The 23,608-nt window shown below is 45.7% G+C and overlaps 1 protein-coding gene across 1 annotated transcript in view; it reads left to right on the forward strand.

Annotated features, from left to right (window-relative positions):
- Window positions 1-15,227: 15,227 nt before the first annotated feature.
- Window positions 15,228-23,608, forward strand: part of PSMB7 (proteasome 20S subunit beta 7) — a 64,500-nt gene continuing 56,119 nt past the window's right edge. Inside the window, exons 1-4 of the mRNA XM_059143013.1 lie at window positions 15,228-15,386; window positions 15,823-15,916; window positions 16,731-16,828; window positions 18,427-18,567. Coding sequence (XP_058998996.1) covers window positions 15,325-15,386; window positions 15,823-15,916; window positions 16,731-16,828; window positions 18,427-18,567 — 395 coding nt within the window. The 5' untranslated portion in view covers window positions 15,228-15,324. The remainder of the gene's footprint in view (window positions 15,387-15,822; window positions 15,917-16,730; window positions 16,829-18,426; window positions 18,568-23,608) is intronic.

Here is a 23,608-nt window from a genome sequence, read left to right on the forward strand (position 1 = left end):
GAGAGAGAAGCACACCTTCAGCTGAGCAGGGAGCCTGATGCGGGCCGATCTCAGCACCCTGGGATCATGACCTGAGCCGAAGGCAGACCTAATGACTGAGCCACTCAGGTGCCCAGGAAAGAGCTCTTGAGGCTGTCTTTGTCTGCTGAATCCAGTTGTCTCTGAAGTCCACACTAATAAGTTTTGCTAAAACCCAGTTCTCCAAATCCAGGTTCCCACAAACCAATTAACAGATGATTCCATCACTAAAGAAATGGGCAGTTTGCCAAATGAATCAAATGTATCTGTTGGGCATCTTTTGGGATGCCCGAGTGGCTCAGCTGGTTAAGTGTCTGCCTTCAGCTCAGATATGATCCCGGGGTCCTAGGTCTGGGTCCGAGTTGGGCTCCCTGCTCAGTGGAAGGCCTCCTTCTCCCTCTCCCTCTACCCCGCCCCTCCCCAACTCGTATGCATGTGCTCTCTCACTTGGGTAAATGAAAAACAATCTTAAAAAAAAAGTATTTATTTTAACTAAGGCTTACAAGCAAGTCCATGACATTCTGTAGCAGAGAATTTGCTCCTGTGACCTGCTGGACCCAAGCAGAGCCCGAGCACCTGACCGTGGGACATCCAGTAACTATGGGATTGAGCTACGCGCCATGAGCTGGTATTTGCGATCCCCCAAGTCACAAGGTCAGGTGGGTACAGCAACGCCTCAACACATATGAAGATAGTACATTGGTGTTTGCCCAGCCAGGACTAGAGGACCGAGTTCTAGGACTCTGAGGCCCGGGTCTGGATGGCACCAGGTCTACTGTAAATACCTCTCCCTTTCCTTCCCCATTAGGCCTCAACTCCCAGTCTCCTGCCTCCCTCTTAGAAGGGCCCCGTGATTACCCTGCTCCCACCTGGAAAATACAGGATAATCCTCTCGTTTCAAGATCCTCAACTTTATCACATCAGCAAAGTTCCTTGTACCATGCAAAGTGACCCCTTCACAGGTGGCAACTTTGGGGGCTGTTGCTAAGCCTACCACATTCCTTCGTCAGTTTCACCTGTCCACCCAGGGCTCAGTGCCCAGCCAGAGCCGCGCTGGCGAGGGTAAGAGCTCCTCCCCAGGGAAAATCGGAGGCTGCAGGGCCCTACCCCAACCCCAGGCCCTCCAGCAGCAGCTCTGCTCCCCTCGATCTCGAGGCTTGGCCACTGTCCTCCTCGGGACGTGAGCATACACACGCGGGTCACCGTGCTTGTGCCTCTCTCGGCTGGAGACTGCAATGAACATAGTCTGCCTCTGATCCAGCAGCACTCACAGAGCATCTGTTATGCACTTGGCAGTCACTCGCTTTTGCCGATCTGCAGGCTGGGCTTCTTATGTCCTTTGTGGGCGTGGGAGACCCAGAGAAGCCAAGTGACTGGCCGGAGGTCACACAGTGGAAGTAGCGGATTGGAAATGAGGTCTGGAGGACTCAGAAGCTTCCTCCCCCCATCTTCAGGAAGCCATAGATGGGTCTCCAGGATGCTAGCCTCTCATCGGCCCTGACTCATTTTCCCTGGGCCCCCAAATTTAGAGTTCTAGCTCAGTTAGTTCAGCAAGAGTTGGCTGGTGGCCCTTGGGAACAGAAGACATTAGGTTTCTGGAGCTGGGGGGCCCCCCTGCCACCTGGCCCCCAAACTTCTGTCACCTTTTAATAGATTTCTCAGGGAATGAGTAATTTGTTGCTGGTGCCGGCTTGGCATTCAGCAGGAAGTCCCTGCAGGCCTGGAAGGTCAGCATGGAGCCCCTCAAAAGCGACCGCTGGAGGAGGATAGTGGGTCAGGGCTGGCCACTCAGCGCAGCCGCACCGCCAATTACCGCCCGGCCTGCTTCCTGCCGCAGACGTGCCCAGGGCCAGCGCTTTGAACCCTCGCAGGGAGGCCAGCTTCCAGTAAACAACCCAGGGCATCGGGCAGATTGACAGGAGAGATGCGGGAAGCCGGCCGGCCACTGGTGCCGCTCACTGCTCCTACTGGTAGATGGACAGGACCGCAGTCCCCCGGGGCATCTCCCCCAGTCAGCCCCTTGGGGGGCCATCCGAGTGTCCAAGCCTCAAGGCTGGGAAGACGGGATTTCTAGGCCGTTTTTTCTGGGCCACCGAAGATGTCTTTTTCTGGGTGGTGAAATGAGCCTGGCCTGGGACCCCTTCCCTGGCCACCAGCCTGGGAGTGGGGATTTGGAAAAAGCAGGGTCCTGCTTCTTTCTCTCTCCCCAGGAAAGCCTCAGAAATATTTGGGGGTGCAAAGGTGGGACTGCCAGACTTTCTGCCACCATGTTATTTGGCATGTGAAAGAAAGGAGTTGCACTCGCTGCACGATCCCGTTTATGGAAGTTCTAGAATGTTTGGGTTTCAGAAAGGGGTGGCCTCTCCAAGGCACTGACTGGAAGTGGCACGAGGGAGCTTGCTGGGGGTGGTGGAAATGTTCATAGCCTGGTTGGGGTGCTGGTACCCACATTTATCAAAACCCACCCAGCTATATCCTTGAAAGCTGTTTCTTTTACTGGATGCACACTGCACCTCAACATGAGAAAAAGTAAGATAAAGAAGAGGGGGATGTGGAGGGCTGGGGAGAACCTGGGGATGTGTGCACACACGAGTGTGCATGCGCACACGTGGATGCCCACACACACACCTCCTGCAGGCACACATATGTTTGTCCTCCCTAAAATCAGAGCATTCTTCCCGCCTTTTCCTCTGTGAGGTTGAGCAAGAACACAGGTGTTCCTTCATCTTTGTATTCTTTTTTTTTTTTTTTAAAAAGATTTTATTTATTCATTTGACAGAGAGAGATCACAAGTAAGCAGAGAGGCAGGCAGAGAGAGAGGAAGGGAAGAAGGCTCCCTGCTGAGCAGAGAGCCTGATGCGGGACTCGACCCCAGGACCCTGAGATCATGACCCGAGCTGAAGGCAGCAGCTTAACCCACTGAGCCACCCAGGCGCCCTCATCTTTGTATTCTAATGGATGTCCTTCCATGTGCCAGCAGTAAATAGACCGAATGTGAAATGAGGTGCCCAAGCAGGCTGGCACCCTGTTCCTAAGGAGCCAGCTCAAGGCAACTGGCCCTGTCCCCCTGGGGTAGGACCATGAATAAAGTACCGGCTCGTGGTCCTTCTGGGGAGGGAACTTCAGGGGCTCACCTGCCCCCCGTTGCTGCACTTGCTGTCCGCTGTGCTCCTTCAAGGCCCGCGAGGGTCCAGACGCGAGTGGCTGTTTCTAGGCCCACAAGACTAAATGTACATAGGGAGAACTCTGCGGACATAACCCGCTGTGCTGGAAAACAGAGAGGGACTCGAACTTGTGGGGAGCTGGTTGGAAGGGGCTCCAATGGCCAGATTGGGGGCAGTGGAAGATCAAAATGATGAATAACATGAATGGATCATGACCCAGAGAATTTAAAATGTCCTTGAAGTTGGAAAGCAAAAAAGAATTAAAAAAAACTCAGACGATCCAAGATAAGGAAGAAAGATTCCTAATAGAAGCGCATCAGCTAGGGGTCACCTGGGTGGCTTAGTCGGTCGAGCAGCCGACTCTTGGTTTCGGCTCAGTTTCATGATCTCAGGGCCCTGAGATGGAGCCCCAAGTTGGGCTCTGTACTCAGTGGGGAGTCTGCTTCAGATGCTCTCTCTCTCTGCCCCTCCCCATGCTCTCTCTCTTTTTCTTTAAAATGCATAAATAAATCCTAAGAAAAAACAAAGAAGAGGGTCAGTTAGGAAGTGATGGAAACAGAAAGTGGCATCTCACAGTGGACACTGTAATAAGGGATTGGGGCAAAAAGTCTCAGCAGGTGTCAACATCGCTGGGAATAGGCCATGCCCTCAGGCTGGAAGAATGACCACAAAGTGACATTTTTTTTTTTAAAGATTTTATTTATTTATTTGACAGAGAGAGATCACAAGCAGGCAGAGAGGCAGGCAGAGAGAAAGGGAAGCAGGCCCCCTGCTGAGCAGAGAGCCCCATGCGGGACTTGATCCCAGGACCCCGAGATCATGACCTGAGCCGAAGGCAGTGGCTCAACCCACTGAGCCACCCAGGCGCCCCAAAGTGACATTTTATTTTATTTAAATATTTTATTTATGTATTTGACAGAGAGACAGAGATCACAAGTAGGCAGAGAGGAAGGCAGAGAGAGGGGGGGAAGCAGGCCCTCCACTGAGCAGAGAGCCCGATGTGGGGCTCTATCCCAGGATGCTGAGATCATGCCCTGAGTTGAAGGCAGAAGCCCAACCCCCTGAGCCACCCAGGCGCCCCCAAAGTGACATTTTAATTATGTAGGGAAAATAATCATTTCACAAATGGAGAAATCTGACAGACACCCCTTTACCCAAATGGTTGAACTTAAGACCACTAACCTCAGGACAAGATTGTATCTCTGGGGCCCTGAGAAAGGATACATTGCTTATGAGGAACTCTTGCCAGAAAAGCTTCCAGAATCATCAGACAAGTCTACCCTGAAGAGTATCCTTCAGAATGACTGACCTAGCCTCTTCATGAGAGACTGTTCCAGACTAAAGGAGGCTAAAGAGTCATAAGGACCAATTCAGTGGGGATCAGATCCAAGTCACAAAAACCATAAAGGTGATATTGGGGAAATTCGAGTGTGTGGACTAAATATTAGAAAATTGTATTGCAACCTTATTAAATCTTCTGAATGTGACAGTGATATTATGGTTTTGTTTTTTCTTCCTCCCCAACCTTATTGGGGAATAATTGACAAGTATAATTGGGTACCTCTACAGCATTCAGTTTCATTATATGCACGACAGAATGATTACGTACATCAAGAAAATTAACAGACCCGTCATCTCTCATAGTTAACATGTGCCCCTGGTCAGAATGCTGCTCACATTCTCTGCAACTTTCAAGTATACCAAAAATATCTGCATATGTACATTTCCCCAGAGAATAATTAGAATGCTTCACTTTCAACTCATCAACTATTTACTACCCCTGGACAGGGTGCCTAGTGCTGTTCTGGACGCTGAAATAGAAGGAAAAGAGGACCTGCTCTCAGTCTCAAAGGAGCCCTGACTTCGTAGCGAGATCACAGCTAGATTTGCAGGCTCTCAGCCGATCCCCAGTCCCCGATGAGACTGGCGTCCCGAGCTCTCCAAAGCCATCTGCTCTGTTGTGGGGGTTGAGACTAATCCACTGGTCTCTAAACTTCTTAATTTCTTGCTCCTTTATCTACAACGTGACTTCCACTTGGGGAGGAATTGCATAAAATCAAAATCTAACTTGAGCGATAACAACACGTCTAATATTCTCAAGAATGTGTTTTTTTCCTTCCAGTTTTATCAAGATGTAATTGACATATAACATTGTCCAAGTTTAAGGTATAGAACATAATGCTTTGATATATGCATATATTGAGAAATGATTATTAACAGTTCATTAACGTCCATCTCCTTATGTGGTTACAAATCTTTTTTATCTTGTGATGAGACTTTTTAAGATTTACTCTCTAAGCAGCTTTCAAATATAGAATACAGTACTGCTAACTGTAATCACCAGGCTGTATATTACATCCTCGGAACTCATTTATCTTTTTTTTTGTGGTTGGCATACAATGTCCTTAGTTTCAAATATTAGTTTCAGGTGTAATACCTATTGACTACTCAGTGCCCACCAAGGTAACTGTAGCACCGTCTGTCACCATACGATATTGTTACAATACTATTGATGCCGTTCTCTGTGCTGGACTTTTCATTGCTGAGACTTACTTATTTTATATCTGTAAATTTGTATTTCTTAATCCCCATTACCTGTGTAACCTATCCCCCCACACCCCTCCCCTCTGGCAACCACCATTTTGTTCTCTGTATTTTTTTTTAAAAAGATTTTATTTATTTATTTAACAGAGAGAGAAGTCACAAGTAGGCAGAGAGACAGACAGTGGGTGGAGGGGGGAGCAGGCTCTCCGCTGAGCAGAGAGCCTGATGTGGGGCTCGATCCCAGGACCCTGAGATCATGACCTGAGCTGAAGGCAGAGGCTTAACCCACTGAGTCACCCAGGCGCCCCATGCTTTCATTCTTTTTTATGGGTGAGTAATATGCCATTGGAGACAGATAAATAAATAAATATATATATATATATATATATATATATATATATATATATATAATATTATATCTTCTTTATCCATTCATCTGTTCTTGGACATTTGGGCTGCTTCCATATCATGGCTACTGTAAATAATGCTGCAGTAAATGTAGAGATGCATGTATCTTTTTGAATTAGTGTTTTCATTTTCTTTGGGCAAATACCCAGTAATGGAATTACTGGATCATATGGTGTTTCTAGGTATTGTGGTTTTGTAGGAGAATGCCCTTGTTTTTAGGAGAATCCTGCTGAAATATTTGAGGGACAATTGAATTCAGTGTGTGATAACTTGACTGGCTCCTGGATCACAAAAATCGTAATGGATGGGTTTCTTCTTCTTCTTTTTTTTTTTAAGTTTTTTAAAAAATACTTTATTTATTTATTTGACCGACAGATCACAAGTGGTTTCTTTTTAATTAAAAAAAAAATTTTTTTTTAAAGGAATCTCTATGCCCAGCATGGGCCTTGAACTCATGACCCCAAGATCAAGAATCCCATGTTCTAAAGAGCCCTCAGAATGGTTTTCCCTATAATGGGGACACTTGAGAAGTGGACTAAATATATTTTTTTAAGATTTTATTTATTTATTTGACAGAGAGAGAGATCACAAGTAGGCAGAGAGTCAGGCAGAGAGAGCGGGGAAGCAGGCTCTGCTCAGCAGGGATGCTGAGGCAGATGTGGGGCTCGATCCCAGGGCCCTGAGATCATAACCCGAGCTGAAGGCAGTGGCTTAATCCACTGAGCCACCCAGGTGCCCCAGAAGTGGACTAAATATTTGATAACAATACTAAATCCTTACAATAGTGGTGTGAAATGTAGGAGAATGTCCGTGTTTTGAGGAGATCCATGCTCTAGTATTTAGGGATGTAACCTTGTGTAAAGTCGTGTAACTTTCAGTTGATTGAACGGAGAGAGACAGAGACAGCAAGACAGAGAGAGGGAGGGTGGGAAGGGGAATGGTTCGTTGTGTTACTCTTGCAACTTCTGAAAGTTTTGAAAAACTTCGAAATAAAAAGTTGGGAAAAAATAATGTCTATGTAGAGAATTTGAAAAATACTGTAGGAGGCACCAAGAGGAAAATGAGAATGATCTGATATTCTAGGGAGGAACTATCACTATTGGTAATATGATTCTTTTAAAATATATAATATATACATATATATCATATACATATGTAATATATATATATATTATAAAGTTGGAACCACATACATTCTGCTTGCTTCTCGTTCTTCTGTCATTAAACATGCATTGAAAAGCACACTCTTAATGCCTCTTACATTCTGTCATAAAATATTCATCCACTCTTCTGTTGACATTAAAGCAGTTTCCAGATTCACATTATCATATTGTTAGAGATTATAATATGCAGAATCCATTATGATATCTATCTGTGTAATCCAATATATGTCCGACACATAATACATTATAAAATTCAGTATAATCAAATGTGCCACCCCAGACATCTTTACACACCAATCTTTGTTTGAGGATATGAGTCTGAGGAGGGGAACTTGGGGGATAAATGTTAAAAAAAAAAAACAATAGCTTTACTGAGATAGGATTGATACACCAGAAAAAGATTGTGTAGATTTAATATACACTATTGTAGGAGTTTGGACATAAGGATGCCTATACCAAGATGTTATCACCACAATCAAGGTAATGAACGTATCCGTCACCTCCAACAGCTTCCTTCTGTGCCTTTTTTCTTATAGGTGTGTGTGTATGCCAGGAACACATGGGAGTTACCATTTGGAAGCTCACAGTACTGCGTTGTGAACTCTAGGCACTAAGTAGTCCAGGATTCTGAACCATTTTGGCAAGTGGCTTTTCAGAAAGCTTGTACCACTCTATACCCTTGCTGGCAAACTACGAAAGTGCTCATGTAAGCACATCATTACTAACAGTGTGTATTCTTTTATTTTTTTTTAAGATTTTATTTATTTATTTGACAGACAGAGATCACAAGTAGGTAGAGAGAGGCAGGCAGAGAGAGAGGGGGAAGCAGGCTCCCCGCTGAGCAGAGAGCCCGATGTGGGGCTCGATCCCAGGACCCTGGGATCATGATGCTGAAGGCAGAGGCTTTAACCCACTGAGTCACCCAGGCGCCCCTAACAGTGTGTATTCTTATTAGGAAAAATGTCTTTGCTCAGTTTGGTAGTAACAACAGCAAAGTGGGTGAGAACCATCCCATGGACTTGTTTCAGTCCTTCTCTTGCTTGACTGTCCTCGGGACTCCCCCTCCAACCCCAGACTTTACTCTCGGCAGCTCTGACTTTATTCTCCCGTTCCCCACCTGCCTCCCTGCCTGCACCTTTCTCACCCCGCTTTGCACCTGCCTTGTCTTGACTTGCCTGATGAATTACTGACCGTGTCCTCTGTCCTTGGCTCCTCTCTCCTTCTGCCCACCCTCCTATGGCATCTTATCTACACTTGGGACTTATATGAGCTTCTCAATAACACTTGCGCCTCTCCCCAGCTCTGACTTCCAATGCAGAGTGTTCCAATGGAACCCACAGGGGCCCTTCTGCCACCATCCATCCTGACCCCTAAGTCAGAGCCCTGGAGAACATTGACACCTCCTTTCACCCCCCCCCCCGCCCCACCGCTCTTCCAACCTCGGACCACATCCTGTCTATCCAACCTTCTGTAATATCTCCTGAAACTATTCCCTTGGTGTGGCCACTGCCATCACCCAAGTTCGGGCCACCTTCCTCTCCTTCCTGCGCCACCTTCCTCTCCTTCCTGCTCTATGGCTGTAGTTCCCTGTCTGCTTTCCTACTTCTGGTTTTTTCCTATCCATCCATCCTCTGACCAGCTGCCAGGTTGATGATGTGATCACATCATCCTTCTGATTAATGCTCCAGAATGGGCTCCCGGGTCCTGCCTGCCCCTATCAGAAACTTCTGGTCTTTTAACTGTCTTATTTATTTCTATATTCATTTTCCTTGAGGGTAGAGTCTTTGCGTTCCTGTGCCCAGCACAGTGCCAGACACAGAACAGGAGTTTAAGAAATGTATGAATGAATGAGTGGGGTAGCTGCAGAAAGGTCTAGAACTATGGAGAAGACACAGAACAGGATGTGCCTAGGAGACACACAGTGTCCACATTCAGGGGTGGACCCTGCAAGGCTTAGCTGGAGAAAGCATCCATCAGCTCTGGTCTGGCAGCCTTCAGGATGCCTTGTTTGGGCAACACTCTCTGCTCAAACTCTCTTTGTCAAGTGGACAGCCTGTTCTCCCAAGAGAGGACATGCTGCTTCTCTGCTTGCAAGCTTTCTGCGGCTCTCCAGTGCCCTCGGGACAGGCCCAGGCTCCTGAGCCAGCCTACAAGTCCCTCATAATTGGAGCCCAGCCAGCTCACTACCCTCTCCTCTCCAACCCTGCCCTGTAGCCATACCCACCTACCTGCTCTTCCACAGACCTGGCATGCCCTACGGGTCCTCCACATCTTTGTGTAGGCTGTCGTTTTATCTGGAAAGCTCATCTCTCTGTTGCCTTCCTAAAAGATCTGGTGTCAGCTTCACCTCCTCTAGGAGACCCGCCCTCACTGACCAGGTACTCCTGTCCACCTGAATCTTCTGTAATGAAAACAATCACACTTTTGCAGCCCACTCTCCAGAGACCCAAGTCTCAGCCTTGACTCTTCCTCCCTGTGTGTCCCTAGCCCTTCTGAGTCTTAGTTTCTCTTTTGGTTCCTCCCCACTTGGGGCATCCCATCTGTGATTCCTGCCCTCGTGGGTTATTATAAGGACCAGAAACGTTGAAAAGAGAGGCCAAGGTTAAGAACAAATGGACAGGACAGGCTTGGGTTCAAATGCTGTTTCTCTTGCTAACCAGCGGCGTGACCTTGGGCCAGGCACGTGCTGTCTCCCAGCTGACAGTTCCACACCGGAGAGGTAGAATTCTAGTAGCACCACTGGGGTGGTTAGGAGTATTCATGGGGTTCTGGAATGTACGGCGCTTAACAGCACCCGGCATGTGGACAGCTCTCAGCGGGTGTCGACCGTGATGATTAAACCAGGTAGAGAAAGGATTTGTAAATTCTAGCATGCTAGGGAAGTGGGAGATATTCTCATGATTTCCCAGAGATCTGCACAAACCCTAGATAGGAAAAAGCCCCACTCCTGCTCACCATCAGCTGGGGGCCCTAAACTCAGGGCCCATCTCATTTTCTGGGGACAGGCAGTTGAACACCCATCCCAGGCCCCGCTTACAGCAACTGGGACTCTGTGCATCTCGTTGTCCCCAAACCTGCTAAGTGTCCCAGGGAAGTCTGGGACAGGTGGTAGGAATCCACACTGAGACACGGCCATGTGCCCCACTGTTTCCCCCACCAAAGCTGTGTTTCAGTGGCTGGGCGGCGAGGCTCGGCACCTAGGTGCTGTGCCAGGAGCCCGGGAGCCTGAAGCAGCTGCTCTAATTCATGCAAAGGAAGGTGCCCAGGTTTGCCCTGTCTATTTATAGCTTATTTATGAAGAACGAAAAACAAGGGCTCAGTTGCCTTAGCAACCAGGAGCATCATGGCCTTCTTTCTCTGCAGTGGGAAATTGGCCAAGTCTTCTTGTGGGGGGCACCCCCAGATGTGTGTGTATCCTGACAGAGGACAGGGGTGAACCTTTTAAGACCTTCCGTCGCTGGATTCCTAGCGGCCTACAGGTTGGGGGAGGGAGCCTGCCAGGCCCTTGGAAACCCCTCCCTGATGCAGAGGGCTGTGCACAGCTGAACTCTCTGTGGAAAGGCACAGTCTGGTCTCTTGGTCTCGGTGCTGACTCCTGTCCTCCGGGTGCCCATCCTGCTGCCTCAGGGAGAAGCTATTGGGAGCCCTTTCCTGGCTGTGCTCTGGTACATGTCCCTTAGGGCACTTAGGGCAGGGAACTGACAGTGTGTTTCCCAGACCAGCACCCCTTAAGGCTGTGATCTGGCCCAGAGCCTGGCACTGAGGAGGGGCTTAATAAATAAATAAATAAATAATGAATGAATGAATGAATGAATGAATGAAGTGCTTACATTTATAGTGCCATGTTCTTACTCAATACACACAAGGTAAGGGACATACTGTAATGTTCTCCCATTTTACAGCTCAGGAAACTGAGATTCAGACAGATGAAGAGACCAGCCCATGATCAGCTGGGAAATAGCTGGGCTGGATGGATGAGAGTCCTTGAGGAGGAAACATTGCTTTTGCTCTGGCAAAGCCCTAGAGAACACGGGAACTTGGGGTCCAGCTGGGCCATAATTGATGGGGGCTGGGGAAGGGCAGAGTGGTACTGTGGCTGGTCTGGGACTGAGAGACATGTGGCTTGAATTTTGACTGCCACTTATCAGCTGTGTGACCTTGAATTTTTGACTTTCCCTCTCTGGGCCTCAGTTGCTGCATCTGTAAAGTGGGGGCAATGATGCCTGCTCCTTGGGGACTGGTGGCTCCTGGAGGGCAGGCAGCGTGTCTGTCTTTTGATATCTATTTTCCCTGTGTTGGCACAGTCCTAGATGCCGAGAATGATCATAAGCTCCGGTATATAAAGTAGATTGGATGCTCCCAGGGAAGGTTGCTTGTTATTCCATTATTAGGGAACTGAGGCACAGAGCATGGTGGTTCCCCTGAGATCACACAGCCAAATCCAGAGCAGAGGTGGTGGCTCTACTGGTCTGTCGGGTTTGCCTGAGGCAAACCGTTGCTAGGGAAAAAGTGGGACTGTGTCCGGGCCCTAGGGAGGGCTTTCTGGACTGGGCTGCAGTTCTGGGGGTAGCAGTCATGTTGGACAGGGCGGCTGAAGCAGGGGGTCTCTGGGTACTGGGGACCTGGAGCTGCCCTCCAAACAGCGGGAGGTACTGAGGCCCAGTCCTAGCTGAGCGAAGTTTGCCTGGCTTTGGGCTGGGCTTCTCAAGGTCCAGGCCCAGGCTGCCTGGAGGCTATCTGTCGCCCTCTGCTGGGCCACCTCCGGAGGCTCTAAGACAGGCAATGCCACCTCCTCAATTGTCTGGGCATGAAAACCATGCCCAAGAGATCCAGTTAAGACAAGGAGCGCCCCGGGATGAACTAGGATCTCAGATCATTTCCACTTCCTTTCCTGGCTCCTCCCGCTCCCACTCGACACTATGGGAAGACACAGGAGTCCTGGCCTCACCCTCCAGGGCTGCAGGCTGCTCCCCTTCCTTCACTGCCTGCTACTTGATCAGATACATCACTGTTTCCAGAAAACAATGAGGGCCCAGGGTTTTTTGTTTGGTTTTGTTTGTTCCAAAAGTCAAGCCCTCGCTCATATGTCTGTCCCTTCTGCCTTCGGATTCCACGAGCGAGCGTGGGCTCTATCCTGAGCCTCCAGGCTTCTGGAGGTCCCACCCCCCACCCAGCCCCTAGCTGGGTTGGGAATCTTCCTGGGGGCTTCTCTTCTCCCCTCAGTGCGAAGTACCACAAACTGAGTGGCTCAAACAACAGAAATATATCGTTGCACGGCTTTGGAGGCTAAAGTCTGAAATCACGGTGTTGGCAGGATTTGTTCCTTCTAAGGGCTGTTCCAGGTCTCTCGCCTGGTGGGTCCGGTGGTTTGCTGCCAACTGTTGGTGTTCCTTGGCGTGGAGAAGCATCACCCCATCTCTTCCTTCATATCCACATAGCTCTCACTGTGTGACTGTCTGTCGGCAAATTTCCCCTTTTTAAAAGGACAACAGCCATACAGGATTAGGAGCTATAGTAATGACCTCTTTCTAACCTCATTTTAACTCAATAATCTCTGTACAGGCCCTTTCTCCAAATAAGGTCACATTCTGAGGTATGGAGGGGGGTTGTGACTTCAACCTAAGAATTTTAGGGTGGCACAATTCAGCCCCTAACACGAGGAGAGGAAATAGATCTGATCTACCTTGTTTTCATTCCCTTGGGGCTGAGCCCAGTGCAAGAGTGAGAGAATCTGATGAATGTTCTAGAAGTCCTTCATCCTCGGATTATTTGCTGACCCCCCCGCCCCCCACCGACCCGGTGTCTGGGGCATGTCAAACTATGACCCATCCTGTCTAGGTCTTATGGAGATGAGTCTCTGTCATCAGGAAATGGACATCTCTAGAGCAGAGCTTAGATATTCTTACTTTTGACTTTCATCAAAGGAGATGCTCAGATTCCTGTGGAAACTGTAAGGACCTATTTAGCAAGAGGCTTTCATTAAGGTTAAACAATAACCTTCTTGTTTAACCCTTAAAATGTCCCTGCTCCCCTTCCCCCAGGGGATTTACTTAAAAACAAGTCCCAGAAACCAGCTCCAGGTATCAAAACCCAGATACAAGGGTGGATCAGGCCAGGTGGAGACATCCGATCAGATCAGTGGGGGGTTGCATACTGTCTCCCTAGCTACCAAGGAGTATGGGCCCCCACCCTTTGGGAGCCTTTTGGGTGCCAATTCTAACCAAGGTGTGATAGGCTAGGTCAAATGTCTACTATAGGGTAAATTGTAATTCACTTATCACCTAGCATCACTGTGCAGCTTTCTCTGTGTGTAACTATCTCATTGGCCACCTGTGCGTGGCCAGGCCCGACCACATGGCCTTTGCTCTTGAAAGCCAGTCTGTGAAACAGAGAAGGGTCGCCCTCTCTGTAAGAGGCACGGCCCTGGCTGGTCAGTTTGATTCTTGATGCTTGGCGCAAAATAAAGCTTTGCTTGACCTTCGCTTTATATCAGTCTCACTCCTTTAATCACGGACCCATTTTTGGGGGGCATAACAGAAACAGGTAGGTGAGGCCTTAGTTTCCTAATTCCCCACAAAAGACCCAGAAAAATAATGAAAGAATATTTAATTTTTGACAAATATTTATTGAACACACAGTTGTGACAGATTCTTCTTTCCACCAAGTTACCAATGTAACTTCATTCCACCATTCCTGAGGCTGTCACTTACTTGCTATGAAATGAATGTATTCACATTAATAGCTCTTTATTGAAAAGCTGCTATACGCCTGGGATACATGGTTTCCATGGACAATTTTCAATTCTCACAGCAGCCTTTTACAAATGGAAATAAAATTGACTTAACATAATGTTCATCATTTAAAAATGTACAGTTCAAAAAAAATAAAATGTACAGTTCAGTGGGTAGTAGTTTATTCACAATGTCATGTAACCATTACCACAGTCTAATTTCAGAATATATTCATTACCCCAAAAAGAGACTTTGTGCCCATCGCTCACTCCCCATTTTTTCCTCCCTCCATTTCCAAGCAAGCACTAATCTAATTTCTGACTCTATGGAATTGCCTAGTATGATTTCAGAGAAACTCAGGTTTTGTTTTGTTTTATTTTGTTCTGTTTTTTTGTGCCTAGTTTCTTTCACTTAGCACAATGTTGTCAAGGTTCACCACTGTTGCAGCATGTATCGATGCTTCCTTTCTTTTTATGGCTAAATAATATTCTGTTGTGTGGACGTACCACATTTTGCTTATCCATTCATCAGTATGGACATTTAGGTTGTTTCCATTATTTGGTTATGCTGAATAATGGTGCTATGAATATCTATGTACAAGCCTTTGTGAAAATATGCTTTTCATTCTCTTGGGTATATACTTTAGAGTCAAATTGATGGGTCTATGTTTAACTTTCTGGTGAACTGCCAAATGGTTTCCCACCGGGCGTGTATGAGGGTTCCGGGTTCCCCCATCACCACCAACTCTTGTTATTTTCTTTTTTGACTATAGCCATCCTAGTGGGCGAGCACTGGTATCGCGTCGCGGGTTTGATCTGCATTTCCCTAATGACTTATGATGCTGGGCATCTTCTCACGTGCTTCTCCTTAGCTGCCTTTTGAGGTAGCTCTTATCTGCGTTGGGCAGCAGAGGAAAGAGATTGAGAGTTAAGAGAACTTGCTCAATGCAAGGAGGCGGTGGGGCTGTGCCTGGACTTGAGCGTGTCTGTCTCCTAGACCCCACGGAGTCTAAAAGTAGAAACGGTTCTGGTCTGGTCCTCAGGAGTCTTGTCTTCCACAGGACCAACTTGGACCAGTCCTTTCCCGGCTCCGGGCGTTAGTTACTCCTCCGCGCCACTTGGGGTGAAATACTCCAAGGACGTGCGGGCTCCTCTAGGAACCCACAACTCTACGATCAATCGCCCCGGCGCGGAGTTTGCCCCGCCCCTCCAGCCCAGGTCGCCGCAGGCGCCGGAAGTGCTCCTCTCTCTTCGCTTGCTTCTGCCGGCGCTCCGGCGGAAATACTTTGTGGGGAAGATGGCGGCTGTGTCAGTGTATGAGCGGCCGGTTGGAGGTTTCTCTTTTGATAACTGTCGCAGGTGCGGCCATGCCCGGGGCCAGGTTCCGGGCGGGAGTGGGAGTGCGGTGCCAGAGTCGGAGCTCGGCCGAGGTCTGATCTGGGAAGTCCAAACGAAGGGTGAACGGCGGGGCCCGCGGCCTGTGCCCCGCGGCCCGTGTGACTCAGGGGAATGAGGGCCTGAGAGTGGGTTTCTCTTGGGGCCGAGACCGTCCTTCCCCTTGCCCGGCGCACCAGGCCAGACTCTGTCTCTTTAGGCGAGATGCAGCCCCTCTCCGACGATCTGCGCGCCGAAGAACGCGACAGTCGTCCCGATGTTGGGGGGATTCAGTGAACGGATGGGCTTGAAAGCGAGTAGTAGCTTTTCTTTCCCTGAGTTCCCTAGTAGACACTCTTGGTGCCAGCGCGGCGCGATGTGGTCCTGCCCTTCCGTGCTTTATTCTCTCCTTTTGTTTCAGAAATGCCGTCTTGGAAGCCGATTTTGCGAAGAAAGGGTACAAGCTTCCAACGGCCCGGAAAACGGGCACGACCATCGCGGGGGTGGTCTATAAGGTAAGCCGGCCCAGGCCAGGAGCAGCAGTGACTGAACTGATTACAGGAGCCAGGCAGGCCCCTTGGTTCCCTTTACTTCTCCGCGCTGTGTCAGGAAGGGCTCATGTTTCAGAGAACGTCAGGAAAAGATCCTTCAGGATCTGTCGGGAGGCTTTGTGTACTTATCAACAGTTTATATTCTTTCCTCACTTTTTAGAGTTTTTGACAGGAAACTGGTACTTTTTTTTGTCTTAAGATACTACTTCGGGAGGCAGGGTTATATCCTGGGAAAAGATAGGATTTCGGATCAGACAGGTCTGTCTAACAGTTAAACTTTGATGCTGCTTCCAACTTTGGGCAAGTCAGTTTCCTTCTCCCAGCCACACTTCACAGACCATCAAATGGGCAGAATGACTCTTGCCTTAAATTGTTGAAAGGGTTGAAAAGAGTTCATGGTTATTGTTGTTAAAGAGAAAGAGTGATGTCTTTTAAAAAGAAATCGACGAAGTGGTGTTCTAATGAAAGGATTTCTGAATCCAGAGTTTTCTCACATTAGGTCTGTGGTTTGTAAGGAATTCACCAAACAGTGTGAGCCTCATTTGAAAACGGGAATGATCATTCCTACCACCTACTGGGGATTCCGCTGATAACGTTAATTAACAAAGCTCTTGTATTCTGAAAGTATAGCACAATATTTTTGGTGGGACTTTTCAGTGCGGGGGAGGGGGTGGAGGTTTGGGGAAAACTGGGATGGCCAACATTGTTTTTCCTAAACTAGAAAGTTGTGGTTTATATATGTCGAATTATTTTAAAATGTGTGTTTTTTTAAAAACAGGATGGCATAGTTCTTGGAGCAGATACAAGGGCAACTGAAGGGATGGTTGTTGCGGACAAGAATTGTTCAAAAATACACTTCATATCTCCTAACATTTAGTGAGTATCAGTTAGTTTGAATAGCTCTTATATTTTCAAACATGTCAAGGTTAAAATTGAATTTACTTTGTTCTTCACTACAACCTGTTGTTTAACTTGTATTTTGTTTTCTATCTCCCTTAAGTGGTATTTTCATCTGTCTGTTACCTAAGCTGGTCATCCGCAAGTTCTGTCTTTGATTTAGTCTTTAATTCTCTTGGTCTCTGGTTCCCGCTTTCTGCCTTTTAAAACCATTCCCTCCGCTAAAGCCTTAGTTCACATTCTTAATTCTCATCTGTCCTCTTGCAGTCGTCATTTAAATGATCTTTCTGCCTTTGGTCTCTTTATTATCTACCCTTTTGCCATATTGGATTTTGTAAAACACAGATCTGAATATGTCCCTTCCCTCTTTAAAAATATTTCAAGAGACCTTTCACATTTCCACCCTGCTTTCAGAATAAAATGGAAACTCTGTAGCGTGATATTTAAGATCTTGTGTAGTGCCACAGAAATTTACCTTTTCAGCTTATATAGCTGCCATTACCCTGTGTTCCGGTTACACCCAGACTGTCCCTGTTCCCCTCATCTCCTAGATTTTTCACCTTTGTTTTTGCCAGTCCCTCTGCTTAGAATTACCCTTTCCTCTTTGTTCATGCGGTTTTGTTTATTTCTTTCAAATCCAGCTCATGTGAGACCTCTTCCCAAAGAGCAGAATTAATCGCTGTCTTCTCCCGTTTCTCATAGCGTTTTGTACCTATGCTACTATATCGGATTATATGAGGTATTAGAATTTTTGCCTATTTTTGTCTCCTCCACTCAACTTTTGAAATCAAGTGCTAAGATGATGTCATACTTTCTTTATTCTCAGCATTTGTCGTGACTGGTACCTGGTAGTAAATACTTGGTAAATGTTAAATTGCAAGGCCTTTAACATGCCTTGCCCTTTGGTACAACTTGAATATATTTTTAGGATTAGTAAAATGCAGACTCTGTTAGAAGCACAGAAGCTAATGATTTGAAATGTTCTTTTGGGCCACAGAAAAATATGTTTACAAAGGACGAGATGCATATTCTCTGTTTCATGTTTATTTAAGATTGGTTAGACAGGGTTGTTACAGTGCAGATTATACTTAAAAACATCTCTCTTTGTACTTGAACTTAGTGGAAGTTATCCAAGAAGCCCTACTTCTAATTGATCCCTTTGGTAATTGAATTGCAGCTAAGTTTCTTTTTTTTCTCTTTTTTTTCCCCTAATTTTTTTTTATTTAATTTTTAAATTTTTTGATAAACATATAATGTATTTTTATCACCAGGGGTACAGGTCTGTGAATTACCAGGTTTACACATTTCACAGCACCCATCGTAGCACATACCCTCCCCAATGTCCATATCCCCACCACCCTCTCCCATCCCCCCTCCCCCCAGCAACCCTCAGTCTGTTTTTTGAGATTGAGTCTTTTATGGTTTGTCTCCCTCCCAATCCCATCTTCTTTCATTTTTTCTTTTCCCACCCCCAAACCCCCCACATTGCGTCTCCACTTCCTCATATCAGGGAGATCATATGATAGTTGTCTTTCTCTGATTGACTTTGCAGCTAAGTTTCTGATTGTACTTTTTAGTTGCTGTGGTGCTGGGACAGCTGCAGACACAGACATGACAACCCAGCTCATCTCTTCCAATTTGGAGCTCCACTCCCTCTCCACTGGCCGCCTTCCCAGGGTTGTGACGGCCAATCGGATGCTGAAGCAGATGCTTTTCAGGTAAGGTTTTAGGATGGGGATTTCTTTTTTTAAAATTTAATTTAATTTTATTTAAATTCAATCATCATAGAGTGTGTTACTAGTTCCAGAGGTAGAGTACAGTGATTCATCAGTTGCATATAACATGCAGCGCTCATTACATCACGTGCCCCCTTACTGCCCATCACCCAGTCGGCCCGGCCCCTTCCCACCCCGATTCCAGCAGTCTGCATTTTGTTTCCTAGAGTTAAGAGTCTCTTGGTTTGTCTCCCTCTTTGATTTTGTCTTATTCTATTTTTCCTTCCCTTCCCCTATGATCCTGTATTGTTTCTTAAATTCTACATATGAGTGAAATCATAATTGTCTTTTTTGATTGACTTATGTCCCTTACCATAATACCCTCTATTTCCATCCACATTGTTGCAAATGGTAAGGGTTTTTTTTTTTTTTTTTGATGACTGAGTAATAATATCTCATTGTGTATATATACTACACCTTTTTTTATCCATTCATCTTTCATTGGACATCTGGGCTCTTTCTATAGTTTGGCGATTGTGGACGTTGCTGCTTTAAACATTGGGGTGCATATATCTCTTTCGATCACTATGTTTGTTCCAGGATGGGGATTTCTGTAGCATATTTTTCTCATATTTTAGATTTTCAGCTGAGGGGATCCTGGAGGCTAGAGAAAAAGCATTCATAAATTTTGTTTTATTCTAGAAATTTTATTCTAGAAATCAGTTGTTACCATTTTAATATCAAGGCTTTTGATGATATATTTGAATTTATGGGGTCTATCCCCCCCTCCCGATGAATAAATCACCGATGAATAAATCACATGTGACTAACAGTCGTTTCTGGAAGCATAGGGCATTACCGGATTTAAAAAAAATCCCTTTTATTTATGGTAAGAAAGTTAGAACTAGACAGAACCTTATGAACACACTTAGACAAAAACAATTGTTTTTTTCCTCTCTCTTTTAGGGGCAAAGTAACAGTGAAAAGAAAAATTGTATTTGTAGTTCACTGTAAGTGGGTATAATAGCAGTAATATTAATGCACGTTTCTTTTTCTCTTCGTGCCAGACCCTGTGCTTAATACTTTATGGATGATCTCATCTCATCCTTTGATAAGAGAGGCCCCACTGAGATAGGAGTTGTTAACATCTCCAGTATTTCAGCGAAGCTGAGCCTTACAGAGGTGTGGTTGTCTACCTGATCTGGTCTTCACGCCTGCTTACTGCCCTAGTGCTTTTAGTTTTGTCTCCTTTTCTTCCTTAATCACATCATCACTTTACATTCGTGTAGGTCTTCTCTTTCTCAGATTCTAAGTCTGTTTTCTCATTTGCTTTTCAGAGAGAGAAGAGGGACAGTGTATTAGACCAGAGCTAGGAATAGCTTGGACATTCAGTTGTGGGTTAGAATATTAGTTTCTCCTTTTGGGACTTGCAGTACCTTTAACAGATTCTCTCTTTTTCCTTCTTTGTAGATTTGTAGAATGTAGAATTACGGTGCCTTTTTTCCTGTCTTTCTTTGTAGTTGATCAGAGACCTTTATTCTGGTCCTCATCATTCATTAAGCAACCTACCGAAAACAATGTCTTTTTTTAAAAAGATTTTTATTTATTTATTTGAGAGAGAGAGCGAGAACAAGTGGGGCGAGGAGAAGAGGGACAAGCAAGACTCCCTGCTGAGCAGGGAGCCCCATGCGGGACTGGGTCCCAGGACCCTGAGATCATGACCTGAGCGGCAAGCATCCACTTAACCGGCTGAGCCACCCAGGCGCCCCCCAGATCATTTTCTTTGTCTCTGCCCCAAGCAGCAGCAGCTGCATCTTGGCCTGTGTAGAGGGAAGCAGGAATAGAAAGCCAATATTGTAAATTGGCATCACTCAGGCCATATTCAGCTTGTAGAGAAACTGTATTTGGGCTACATAGTGGGTTTTTTTTTTTTGGTTTTGTTTTGTTGTTGTTTTTTTTAATAGTGTCCAATAATATAAATTGGGAGATTGGAGTAAAAAATAATCTGGATATCTGACTTTAAAATTTTTAAAAATTAATTGTTTCCTGGCTTCATTTGAAGAGGGTGGGACAGTAGATGGCCGCAGTCTTCTGGAGCTGGTGGCAGGTGTTGCCTTTAGAAGGGGCAGCATGTGCTCCACTCTCTCAGTCCCTGTCTGCTTTGACTTCCCTTCCTGCCTGGCTCTGGGCTTTCTGTGAACTTGCCGGTCTTCATTCATGAGTCTAGCATGGCTCTGGGCTCTCAGCAAGTGATTTGAGGCACAGTGTAGCTGTGCAGCAGGGCCCGTAGCATAGTTCCCGTTTTACAGCTGAGAAGACCAGGACTTAAAGAGTCTGTGGGCAGGAAGGCTAGTCCTGTCTACCTAATGTGTGCTCAGGCTGTACTGAGCCCTTATGCGGATGATTTCCATTTATTTATGTGCATGGTCGTTATCCTGATCCTGGAGAGTCATTGCCTACCAAACCAATTCTCCCAATGCAAGTGAGAACTTGTTAAAGCACACCTGTTGTAAAGATTTCTGGACATCCGTGAGGTTGATGTTAAATTTAAGGCTCCCTCTGGTGGTTGGTTTGGTGCATTACATTTAAAACAATTTTTAAACTTGTGAAATTGCAAGTAAATAGCAAATTTTCAAGATTTCTTCCAATGTCATTTAAAACATCTAGCTAAACCTAGCAGCTGTTTCTGTTAATCTCTTTAGAATGTTTTGGGAATTCTAAATTCACTTTTTTCAGTGTTTATTTTTAGTTTAACATTATAAAAATTAAATTTTATCACAGTTTTCAGAGGAACACTTTTTTATTTTTTTTAAAAATGATTTATTTGGGGCACCTGGGTGGCTCAGTGGATTAAAGCCTCTGCCTTCAGCTCAGGTCATGATTCCAGGGTCCTGGGATCGAAGCCCCACATTGGGCTCTCTGGCTTAGCAGGGAGCCTGCTTCCTCCTCTCTCTCTGCCTGCCTCTCTGCCTACTTCTGATCTCTGTCTGCCAAATAAATAAATAAAATCTTTTAAAAAAAATGACTTATTTATTTATTTGACAGAGAGAGGGAGAGAGAGAAATCACAAGTAGGCAGAGAGGCAGGCTGAGGGGGAGGGCGAAGCAGGCTCCCCGCCGAGCAGAGAGCCCAATGTGGGACTCAATCCCAGGACTCTGAGGCCATGACCTGAGGTGAAGGCAGAGGCTTAACCCACTGAGCCACCCAGGCTCCTCGAGAGGAACATTTAAAAAATTTAACCAGGATGGGGCACCTGGGTGGCTCAGTGGGTTAAAGCCTCTGCCTTCAGCTCAGGTCATGATCCCAGAGTCCTGGGATCAAGCCCCATATCCGGCTCTCTCCTCAGTGGGGAGCCTGCTTCCTCCTCTCTCTGCCTGCCTCTCTGCCTCCCTGTGGTCTCTGTCCGTCAAATCAATAAATAAAATCTTTATTAAAAAAAAAATTTAACCAGGATGATTGTGGTTCGTTACGTGTCTTCTGACATTTTTGTTAAGTTACATAAAATGTGCAAGTGGTGTAAGGGAAAAAAGTGTAGGATTTCACTTTATTATTTTTTCCTTCTCTCACTTTTTTGAAGATTTTATATGTTTATTTGAGAGAGAGGGAGAGAGAGTGGAAAGTGAGCAGAAGCACGGTGAGGGGCTGTGGAAGAAGCAGACTTTCCGCTGAGCAGGGAGCCCAGTGTGGGGCTTGATCCCAGGACCCTGGGATCATGACCTGAGCAGAAGGCAGATGCTTAACCAACTGAGTCACCCGGGCACCCAGGATTTCACTTTAGGAGTTTGGTTCAGCTCTCATCTACAGTGCTTAGAGTTGTGTGACCGTGGGCAGTTCAGCTTACCTTTCTTTGTCTGGGTTTCTTCCTCAATAAGATGAGGATAATAGTTTCTGACTCTCTGACTTTGGAGAAGGAAATGAGTAAAGAAGCAAGGCTTACAGCAATGCTTAGTACAGGGCCTAATGCACAGTTAGAGCCCCATGAAACTCCGAGGCTGAGAAAGACAACAAGGTATATTCTTCTTGCTATTACTGTTCCATTTTCCCCCGAATAATCCATTTCCATGTCTGTGAATCAGTAAGAAAAGGGGGTTTGATAAACAAGAGTGGACATCTTTTCCTTTATGTAAGCAGTATTTTTATTTTATTCGTATGATGGCTGGATGTAGAAGATGTACCTGCTCTTTGATCCTTCTGCATGAGCCTCCTAGTCGAGTTTAGTAGAAACCTTGTGGTCTTTTATTCTGTATTCCAGAAACTCTTTGAGTATATAGAGCCTCTTTCATTTATTATATTAATTGTGTTTTTTGTTCTGTGAAAGTAATATGTATTGTAAAAAATTTGGAAAATACTGAAAAGCCCAAATTAAAAATAGAAATTTTACAGTTCAGGGAAAATCATGTTTTGGTCGGGTGTGTATACTTCCAGTCTTTTTAATTTGTGTTCACTCGTTCATTGGATCTTTCTTTGCTTCCTTCCTTATTACTAGTACATGTTCTCAGTAAAACCTAAGCTAGAAGATAGGGATAAACTAAAAAAATAGAAAAATTATCTGAGTTCCTACAACCCGTAAGCAGTTGGTGCTAGTACTGTATGCTTTTCAGGCTTTTTTCCATTTACTGATACATAATTTATTCTGTAAAAATGGGATCACAGTTGCACATTCTATCCTAAAGTACAGTCTGATCTTTTCATCTACCAGTATGTGTTGAATAGTTTCCATTTGAAGCATTTCAAAATGAAAGTCACCTTTTAAAAAATTATTGTGAAGGTAATGTGTGATCATTATGAAAATTTCCAACACTTTGGGAATGTGAAAAGAAGGAAGTAAATGTCACCTGTTTTGTTACTTAGACCATACGTTGTAAATCTTTGAGAACTATTTTTCCAGACTTTTTATACTATGACATTTGTGCATTTATGTATTTACAACAGTGGAATCCTGTTTGTTATTTTGTAACTGACCCTGTTCGCATAATGGTCTATGTTCACATAATGGTAAGTGCATGTTGTTCCCATTAGTAGAAGAGCTCAGCATCCAGAGTTT

This window comes from Mustela lutreola, chromosome 12, assembly GCF_030435805.1.
Source record: "Mustela lutreola isolate mMusLut2 chromosome 12, mMusLut2.pri, whole genome shotgun sequence".
Taxonomy (NCBI): Eukaryota; Metazoa; Chordata; class Mammalia; order Carnivora; family Mustelidae; genus Mustela; species Mustela lutreola.